Here is a 10,629-nt window from a genome sequence, read left to right on the forward strand (position 1 = left end):
AGCTGGCATTGGTTGACTTTAACATTTCTTAGCCTGTTTGATTCTGTGGTTACCCGGCATGGTTCAGTTTTGAACCCAGAGCTGGGCATGGTGGGAGGACGTGGATGTGCTTGGCGTGGGTTTGGATCTCGCCTTTCCCCGTTCATGTCCCCTGCCTGTCCCTCAGCTGGGATGTTCCTTCCCCAGCTCCCAGCTGAGTGTCCCAGAGGAGGAGAGGAGGTTAGGCGGGGAGGCGAGCGCTCGCCCGCCGCTAGACGGCCGGAGATTGACGCTGCTTGTTGTGTTATTTTGCAGGTAAAGATGAGCCCAGCAGCTACACGTGTACGACTTGTAAACAGCCTTTCAACAGCGCCTGGTTCCTCTTGCAGCACGCACAGAACACGCACGGCTTACGGATCTACCTAGAAAGCGAGCACGGCAGCCCCCTGACGCCACGGGTTGGTATCCCAACAGGACTAGGTGCAGAGTGCCCTTCCCAGCCACCTCTCCACGGGATTCACATTGCAGACAATAACCCTTTTAACCTGCTCAGAATACCCGGCTCGGTCTCGAGGGAGGCGTCGGGGCTGGGAGAAGGGCGTTTCCCACCCACGCCGCCCCTCTTTAGCCCTCCCCCGAGGCACCATTTGGATCCGCATCGCATTGAGCGCCTGGGTGCGGAAGAAATGGCTCTGGCCACCCATCACCCTAGTGCCTTTGACAGGGTGCTGCGACTGAACCCCATGGCGATGGAGCCCCCCGCTATGGATTTCTCCCGGAGGCTGCGGGAGCTGGCCGGCAACACCTCCAGCCCACCCTTGTCCCCGAGCCGGCCCAGCCCTATGCAAAGGTTGCTGCAGCCCTTCCAGCCCGGCAGCAAGCCCCCGTTCCTGGCCACGCCGCCCCTTCCTCCTCTGCAGTCCGCTCCTCCTCCCTCCCAGCCCCCCATGAAGTCCAAGTCCTGCGAGTTCTGCGGGAAGACCTTCAAGTTTCAGAGCAACCTGGTGGTCCACCGCCGGAGCCACACGGGGGAGAAGCCCTACAAGTGCAACCTCTGCGACCACGCCTGCACGCAGGCCAGCAAGCTGAAGCGCCACATGAAGACCCACATGCACAAGTCCTCCCCCATGACAGTGAAGTCGGACGACGGGCTCTCCGCCGCCAGCTCCCCTGAGCCGGGCACCAGCGACCTGGTGGGCAGCGCCAGCAGCGCCCTCAAGTCCGTGGTGGCCAAGTTCAAGACCGAGAATGACCCCAACATGATCCCTGAGAACGGGGATGAGGAAGAGGAGGAGGAGGAGGAGGAAGAGGAGGAGGAGGAGGAGGAAGAGGAGGAGGACTTGAACGAGAGCGACAGGCCGGACTATGGCTTCGGGATGAGCCTGGAGGCGGCCCGTCACCACGAGAACAACTCGCGGGCTGGCGAGGAGGGCCGGGCGATGCCGGACGTCATGCAGGGCATGGTCTTGAGCTCCATGCAGCACTTCAGCGAGGCCTTCCACCAGGTCCTGGGGGAGAAACACAAGCGGGGCCACCTCCCCGAGCCCGAGGTGCACAGGGACACTTGCGACGAAGACTCGGTGGCCGGCGAGTCCGACCGCATCGACGAGGGGGCCGTCAACGGCCGGGGCTGCTCCCCGGGGGAGTCTGCCTCGGGAGGCCTGTCCAAAAAGCTGCTGCTGGGTAGCCCCAGCTCCCTGAGCCCCTTCTCCAAACGCATCAAGCTGGAGAAGGAGTTCGACCTGCCGGCCGCCGCCATGCCCAACACCGAGAACGTTTACTCCCAGTGGCTGGCGGGCTACGCTGCCTCCCGGCAGCTGAAGGACCCCTTCCTCACTTTCGGCGACTCCCGACAATCGCCCTTCGCCTCCTCCTCCGAGCACTCCTCGGAGAACGGCAGCCTGCGCTTCTCCACGCCGCCGGGCGAGCTGGACGGAGGGATCTCAGGCCGCAGCGGCACGGGAAGCGGAGGGAGCACCCCCCATATTAGTGGCCCGGGCCCTGGCAGGCCCAGCTCAAAAGAGGGCAGACGCAGCGACACTTGTGAGTACTGTGGGAAGGTCTTCAAGAACTGTAGTAATCTCACCGTCCACAGACGGAGCCACACGGGCGAGAGGCCGTATAAGTGTGAGCTTTGCAACTACGCCTGCGCCCAGAGTAGCAAGCTCACCCGGCACATGAAAACACACGGGCAGGTGGGAAAGGACGTTTACAAATGCGAGATTTGTAAGATGCCTTTTAGCGTGTACAGTACCCTGGAGAAACACATGAAAAAATGGCACAGTGATCGAGTCTTGAATAACGAGATAAAAACTGAATAGAGGTATATTCGTACCCCCCCCACCCCCGCCCCCACCCCCCATCCACCCCCGCCCCTAACCCATCCCGCATCCCCGTAGAGGTTTTCTAGTCCCTTGTGATGGAAGTCATGGAAGCTAAGGATATGTGGAAAGTGCTTGTCACCAGCACACCCTGTTTATTTTCTTTTTGTTCTCACCGTTTGAATGCATGATCTGTATCGGGGCAATACTATTGCATTTTACGCAAACTTTGAGCCTTTCTCTTGTGCAATAATTTACATGTTGTGTATGTTGGGGTTTTTTTTTTTTTTTTTTTTGGGTTGTTTTTTTATTTTGGTTGGTTTTATTTTTTTTTTTTTAATTTTTTTGTTTTTTAAATTTTTGGATTAGACAGCATGTATGGTATGTTATGGCTGTTTTTAAATTGTCCCTGATTAGTTGCTGAGCAAACACGTCGCTGTTTCCAATTCCGTTCGGGAAAAAAAAAAAAAAAAAGGAAAAGAAAAAAAAAGGAAAAAAAGAGGAGAGGAGAGAAGGAGGAGTTTAAAAAAAAAAAAAAAAAGAAAAAAGAAATGAAACAAAACCAAACCCGAGAGCAAACAAAACCGACCATGCTGCATCCATCCCGTAATACATATCATGTACAGTTTTGTTTTGTGACGTGCAAAGGAAAACTCGCTGTGGGTGACCCTCTGCGGACAGGAGCGATAGCACCGAAGAAGCGTTGTGTTAGCCTAGATCGCTGTCTTAAACCAATAAACCCGCGATTGGAGACTGAGTTCCCCTGGGGAACGTCAAAAAAAAGGCCTTTAATTGGGAATAACCCACCGCCACCAGTCAGGAAGAGGTAGATTTCTCTTAGCGTCTGATTTCAAACACGCCCGCCCACACACGCACGCACACACACACACACTAATAATAATAATAATGATGATAATAATGATAATAATAATAATAATCAATAATCCGAGTGCCTTGGATCTGTCGCGGCCGATGGCTCCTTTCTGCTCGTCCTGCACGCGGAGCTCGTCGCCACCTCGGCCCCGTGCCCCTCCCAGCGCCGGCCACCTAGGAACGACGAGGGAAGAGGAAACTAAGGAAGAGAAAGACATGACCCGCTCAGTCCTAGTTAATCGTCATTCTCCTCTGCCTTTTATTATTATTATTATTAATTATTACTATTATTTTTTTTTTTAAAAACTGATCATTACCAGTCTAAAAAAAACCCACTCGGCTCGTGGAGAGAGCTTAAAACGAGATGTAGAACCTTCCCCTCCCACCCCTGCCCACCCTGTCCCAAACTTTTATTCCCCCTCCCCATCAATGATTAAATAGAACGTGAAATGCGCAGAGGCCCTTCAACACCATTAAACACACAATAAAGGAAATCCGTTTTATGAAGATATTTACTTTTAATAATATCTTTTATTGATTCTGGCACCAAAACAAATAAATCCGGAGCTACTTGGTTGTCAAGCTGACAATCAAATGATAAACTTTAAGACCTCGTGTATACCGTATAAAAAATAAAATAAAGACTGGCAATAATATTTTACCGAGTGTAACAGATAGAGGAGCAAAAAAATAAATAAATTGTGATTTATTAGCACAATGTGGTACTGTTTGCCATTTAAAACTAGAACAGGTGTATAAGCTAATATCAACACAGTGGTGATTAACTATGAACTCTTAAGACTTGCCTTTAATGTGATGCTTTGGAAGAAGTAAGAGAAAATTAAGAAAAAAAAAAAAAGAGGAAAAAAGCAAAAGAGTAGCAGTATCTGTCTGTGCTCCCTAAAAGTTGTCCTTTTTTTTTTTTCCCATCCTCTGTGTGCTATTTGTGTTGACGTGGAAGAGGATTCCTTGTTTTATTCCTAAGCTAGCGCCTGCCCCGGTTGGTGTTCAAATAGCACTTGACTCTGCCTGTGATGTCTGTATCTTTTCTTTAATCAAAGGTACAGAGGTTGAGTATAAAATAAGACTGCTCAGATAGGACAATTAAGTGCACTGTACAATTTTCCCAGTTTACAGGTCTATACTTTAAGGGAAAAGTTGCAAGAATGCTGAAAAGAAAAAAAAAAATAAAAAAAAAATTCAAGACACAGTGATGAGCATAAAGAAAGAAAAAAAAAACAAAAAACAAACCCACAAAACCCCACAAACTTTGCCAGCCATTTACTTGACTAATGAGCTTATCTTCTCGGACGCGACATTACAGCGCTGTGAATGGAAACAGACTCTGCACTCACATAAAATGAATGATTGCTTTCACTCCTACAGTGCAAGGATTTTTTTTTTTTTTGTACAAAAAAACAGGATTTAAAAAAAAAATACAAAACACCACAAAACCTTTTTTTAAATATAAATGTTAAGAAAATTTTTTTAAGGAAGAAAAAGAAAAAAAAAACCACAACACTTCATTATGTTTAGGGGGAAACTGTATTTTAGGGTTCATTGTCTTGGTGGTGTACAAGACTTGTTACTCATTTTAAAATGGTAGTGGAAATTCTATGCCTTGGATATACACAGCTCTTCAGGTTGTATAAAACATGCATTGGGGAAAGGTTTTAAGATTATATAGTACTTAAATATAGGAAAATGCACACTCATGTTGATTCCTATGCTAAAACACATTTATGGTCTCTTTTTTCTGTATTTCTAGAATGGTATTTGAATTAAATGTTCATCTAGTGTAGGCACTATAGTATTTATATTGAAGCTTGTATTTTTAACTGTTGCTTGTTCTCTCAAAAGGTATCGATGTACCTTTTTTGGTAGTGGAAAAAAAAAAAACCACAGGCTGCCACAGTATATTTTTTTAATTTGGCAGGATAATATAGTGCAAATTATTTGTATGTTTCAAAAAAAAGAAAAAAGACAAAAAGACAAAAAAGGTGTGACATTGTACAGATCCGAGGCCATATAATGGCCCTTTGGGGGAAACCTGTTCCGATGTCACGCTGCTGGCCGTCACAGAGGGGTGTACATATCTTTTTTCGTTCTTTTTTCCTGCTGCCATACTGTATGCAGTACTGCAAGCTAATAACGTTGGTTTGTTATGTAGTGTGCTTTATGTCCCTTTCCTTCTATCACCCGACATTCCAGCATCTTAACTTCATATGCAGTAAAAGAAAGAAAGAAAAGAAAGAAAAGAAAAGAAAAGAAAGAAAGAAAGAAAAAAAAAGCTAAAAAAAAGGAAAAAAAAAAAAAAGAAAAGAAAAAACCGTTTTGCAGTTTTTTTCATTGCCAAAAACTAAATGGTGCTTTATATTTAGATTGGAAAGAATTTCATATGCAAAGCATATTAAAGAGAAAGCCCGCTTGAGTCAATACTTTTTTGTAAATGGCAATGCAGAATATTTTGTTATTGGCCTTTTCTATTCCTGTAATGAAAGCTGTTTGTCGTAACTTGAAATTTTATCTTTTACTATGGGAGTCACTATTTATTATTGCTTATGTGCTCTGTTCAAAACAGAGGCACTTAATTTGATCTTTTATTTTTCTTTGGGTTTTTTTTGGGGGGGGAATTTTTTTAAAACTTTTTTTTAATTTTTTTTTTTTTTTTTTTATTATTTGGATGACCAAAGGTCATTACAACCTGGCTTTTTATTGTATTTGTTTCTGGTCTTTGTTAAGTTCTATTGGAAAAACCACTGTCTGTGTTTTTTTGGCAGTTGTCTGCATTATCCTGTTCATACACCCATTTTGTCCCTTTATTGAAAAAATAAAAAAAAAACCTTAAAGTACACAGTGTCAGCTTCTGGTGTCCTCATTTGACACACGCTGTAGGGGAAGGTCCCGCCCAGGGGCGTTTTGGGGGTCCCGCTCCAATCCCCAGGGCCTTAAATCAGACCCCTCTGCCCAGGAAGAGGATTTTTGGGTTAAGGAAGTTCACTTTCCGGCCACTGGAAGGTGTTTGCAGTCTGGACCCGTAGCTTTGGGATTTTTCCCCCCGCCCCGTTCTCTAGATCAGGAGTGAGCTGTGACCCCCTCACCGCCGTAGCCTGCGGCACCCCCGGCCATCCCTCGGTCTGCAGCAGGGATTTCCCTCCCCGTTTGGCAGGTCTGTGGCAGAAGAGGTGAGCAAACCATCAGCTCTGCGGCCCCCCGGGCTCCCCCGTCCGTCCCCTGCTGCTTTTGGGGACGGGGGTGAAATCAGCCACGCTGGCCCGTGGGCAGCAGCTGATTTCTCTCGGGGGGCCGAGGTGTCCCCGCCGCGGTCTGGGATCCCACTGACCCCAGCCCAAAGCTCCCAGCCCTGCTCCCTGCTTTTCTCCTCGGGCTTTGATTTACTTTTTTATTATTATTATTATTTTTCTTTTTTTTTTTCTTTTTTTTTTTTTTTTTGGTTGGAATTACAGGTTTCTGTGCATTGTCTCTCAAATCCGGAGTTCAGGTCCCCCCTGCCCCCCCCCCTTAGGGGTCTGTATATGTTGTCAGTTTGACAAATACTGCATGTTGCAGCATCTCTTTAGTTTATTAAAGCACATACCGCTGTGATATTGTCTCTTGCTGTTCCTAGTGTAATGGATTTAATACTTTTTTTTTCTTTTCCTTTTTTTTTTTGATTTCTGTATAACCTTCCAGTTGTTCTGTCGTCTTCTTGTGATGGCATCATTTGTTGCCTGTATTTTGCCCGGTGCCTTCTGAAGGGGAGGTTTGGAATTTTAAAAAAAGACAGGAATACCTATCTAAAGAAAAAAAAAAAAAATACTCCTTTTCTAAGAGAGATTTGAAAAGAATGTAGTAAAGCTCCATTTTAATCCTAGAAGAGGAGAGATGAAGATTTTGTTGTCTGGGCTAGTGGGATGAGAGTACGGGAGGGCTGGAAAGGTGGCGGCAGTGCCCCCCGAGCTGCTCCCCTTCAGCAGGCCGGTACCCGCTGGCTGGAGCAGGAGTTGTGCCAGAGGGATCCCTGGCACAGCACAGGGGAGGCAGAGTCCTGCCCCTGCCTGGGGAGCTCGAGGTGACAGGCATGGGCACGTGTTCCCCGGAGGGCCAGTGTCCACAGGGACAGCTTTGCAGCTGCCTTGATGACACGTCTTTTGATCCTGTGCCACCAAATTACCTGTACAGAGTCCGGTCTTTCCCTCCTTGTCCCTGTTTTTATTGCTGGTTGTTGTGAGACCAGGGTGGAGATGTTTTCTAGAGGACTGGGGTTAGCCGTGCCCGGCGTCGAGTGTAGCCTGGCTGTCCTTCAGAGTGGGTGCTGTACCCTGGGTCTGTCCTAGGGTGGTCATCGTCCCACTGCCTTTCCCTATACTGTGTTTTACTTACCAAATAATCATATATAAAAGCACATGGACGGGCATCTGCATATATCCATGTACGGGCGTCACTAGGCAGACCTGTGCTGCTACAAGATTAACCAGCGTAAAGCAAACAATTGACTTCCTTTATTAAGTGGCACCGTGATGCGTGTGATCTACAGGTTTCCCAAAGCTGAATTTCCCCGAGCTGAAGGAGCCCAGTGGGCACTGCATGGCACACAGGGCAGGTGGTTTGGAGGCAGGAGCTGCAGGAGAAGCGGCTCCTGCTGTAGGAGGAGTTGTCAGAACAGCGGCTGGCGAGGGCGTAGCTTGCGAGTGGCAGCGTGCTGTCACCCCGACACCAAAGCAGGTGTTGGTGAATGTGGTGGTGTTTTCTGCCGGGGGCAATGAGTTCATGGTGTGGTGAACCCCCTCAAGTTTGTTGGGTTGGGGCATGGATGTCCCAGCCCCCGCCGTGTGCTCTGGAGCTGCTTTGGCACGCGTGACGTGCGCTCCTCAGAAACTTCCCTGTTTCTGTGCAAAAAGGTGTCTCTAGGAATAAGTGATATTTGGGTAACAGCATCTCTATTGTTAAAATATTGAGTCCCATCAGCTTTTGAGGAGGAATATGGGTTTATAGCATAGTGTCTCATTTCCCCCAAATCGAATGATTAATGTAATGAAGGCGCTGAAACAGTATCCAGAATTTAGACCACAGAAGTTTCATATTTATTACGTTTCCAAGGGCTGAGATAATACAGGAATAAGCGATACCATGTCTTTGCTCGACATTCAGGAGGCTGTGGCGTATCTGATGAGATACAGTTTTGGGGTTTATCTAAGTGCAGGGTTTGTGCCCGACAGAAAAGAGATACCAGCTGCTCTGTTAGATCCCTCCTTCTCTTTTTTCCTCCAATAAAGGTTGAAACCCACTTTTGGCGGATGCATGGACAAATTGTAGTATTGACTAGGAGAGAGTGATACTGCCCGGAGGGCTCTTTGCCAGAGCTGCTGAAGAGATGCTGCTCCTCGAGCCCAGGTGCTTGGCTGCTGGTTTCCAACGAGCCACGGGGATGCAGGAGGGACAGGAGGCGTGGGGGAACCCCAAGGTTTCGTGCCCCTCAGCAGGACTTAAGCTTTGCAGTGGTGGTGTGCTAGCGGCTGGGGATGGCTGTGCTGCTCTTGGCTGCCTTGGAAGTCTCAGCCAGCTTTAACCTTAGCCTGGAAACTGCTGGGCTCAGACAGCAGCAGCAACAAGCCCTCCCCGCAGGGAAATCGGGCACGGTGCTCTCGACTTCAGAGGAGACACTCCCGTTAACACCCACTGAAGATCTGGCTTAGGAAGGAGCTGGTTACTAAGTCCCGATGGCAGCTCACATGTAGTAGCCCTTTTACCACTCTTTCAAGTATTAATGAAGCAAATTCCGTAGAAACCAGCTCCCCACTGGGCCGCCAAGGTGGATTTTGAGGAGTGTGTTGATAATGCGCCAGCCTTGCCACCAGGGTAGCCCTTAGGCTGTCATGTGGGTAGCGTGGTGCTGGGTGATGGAGCAGGGGCTGGGAGCTGGGAATGATTGCATTCCGATGCCCCATCCCATGCTGCTGCAGTCCATGGCTTTGCTGGGCGCGGGCTGGGGCTGTGCAGCTTTTGAGCTTTGCTGCTGCAGCGTGCGCTTCCACGCCGTGCCACACCCACCGTGCCGGGAGTTGGGAAAAGCCCTCGGTGAGCCGCCCACCGTGTGCTTTAGGAGGACCCTCAGCACCTGGGGGAAGCCCACGAGGCTTTGGGAAGGAGGTTTGCAAGGCAGGCTGGCTTGGTCCTTGCCCAGTAAAGCCCAGAGGCTTTTCTTCCTAAACGATGCCTGTGGTTCCTGTGTGGTGCCGAGGATGCCGGATGCAGGAGTGTGGCCTGAGAGAGGAAAGGCTCCATCCTGCCCTATCCCTTTGTGGCAGCTGGGTGTCCTAGTTGTTAGAGACAGAAAGGAAAGTAGGATAAGGGAAAGACTTGCACCGTGGGCCATGTCACACCTGTTCTCTCCTCTGTCCCCATGCTCTCTCTAGGTTCGGCGTATCCCCCCAGCTGGCGCAGCGCCCAGGGAGCCCCGGATGTCTGGCAGTTTTCGGATGGAAGTTCCAGAGCACTTAAATTCTGAAAGGAGGTGAAGCTGGGGCGAGCGTCTCGGCGTCTGGAGGTGGCCTCTGTCCTGCTGGCTCGCCGCGTCCCCGGGAGAGCCTGAGGAGTCACCCGCCCACGGCAGCGCTCCCGGGGCTCCTCCTGCCTGCAAGACTATCGTATTTATATTTTGTAATAGAGTACGACACTTCTTTGGGGTTGGTTTTTCGGTTTTTTTGTTTTTTTAATTTTTTTTTTTTTTGTTCATTGGTTTCTTTTTTTCATTTTCTAAAAACAAACGAACGAAAACAAACAAACAAACCCACCCACCAAGGTCAAGGGCTTAATGATGGCTTCGACTGGCTCCTTTCCCCATGGAAAAGACTGTCGTGCTCTCGTGGACAACCCGGCCTGTTGGTTATCCCTGCAACGTGCCATTCCTCGGGAGGCACATCTGATGTGATGAATTAAAAATAAAGCAAAACACAGTGTAGGTCTGTGGGTGGGTGGGAAATTGCCATAATAAATGTTGGAGCTTTAGGTTTTGTTTGCTCTGTCTTTAATTTTTAATGCTAACAAGGGCCAGACGGCTGGTGTGACTTTGTGTTCCCCTACCGGCTGCAGGAAAGCGAGTGCTGGGTTTTCACTGGGGATGGTGTTGGCACAAGGGGCAGCCTGGTCCTGGCAGACAGACCTTTCCTGCAGAGCTAGGCCAGGAGCTGGGCTTAGTGCTGAGCCCCCTGTGGCCTTTGGTGATGCTGAAAGGGGGGGGGGGTGTCCCAGCTCTCCTGCATTGTCCCTGATGAATGCCAGCTGTCGTGTTGCATTTTTGCTGTTAAGCTGTGTACTTTTGGGGCTGCTGGGATCCCTGACGTCCGCTCGTGTCCGTGCAGGAAGTGAGGCCAGTGCAGGTTTTGGTGCTGTCAGAGCAGGGGATGCAGAGCCCTGCCCTGAGCTGCTGTCAGGTTGTTGTCCCGGTGTTTCCCAG

General features: G+C 48.9%; 1 protein-coding gene across 3 annotated transcripts in view; it reads left to right on the forward strand.

The window, feature by feature from the left end:
- BCL11A (BCL11 transcription factor A) overlaps positions 1-10,181 on the forward strand; it is a 70,959-nt gene extending 60,778 nt beyond the window's left edge. For 2 of the 3 annotated variants that reach the window (XM_088160759.1, XM_088160760.1), the window contains exons 3-4: positions 295-2,302; positions 9,590-10,181. In XM_088160759.1, coding sequence (XP_088016885.1) covers positions 295-2,300 — 2,006 coding nt within the window. In that variant the 3' untranslated portion in view covers positions 2,301-2,302; positions 9,590-10,181. The remainder of the gene's footprint in view (positions 1-294; positions 2,303-9,589) is intronic. The other variant, XM_088160761.1, reaches the window with a different exon arrangement.
- Positions 10,182-10,629: the final 448 nt, after the last annotated feature.

This window comes from Sturnus vulgaris, chromosome 3 (assembly GCF_052056855.1).
Source record: "Sturnus vulgaris isolate bStuVul1 chromosome 3, bStuVul1.hap1, whole genome shotgun sequence".
NCBI classification, from domain to species: Eukaryota; Metazoa; Chordata; class Aves; order Passeriformes; family Sturnidae; genus Sturnus; species Sturnus vulgaris.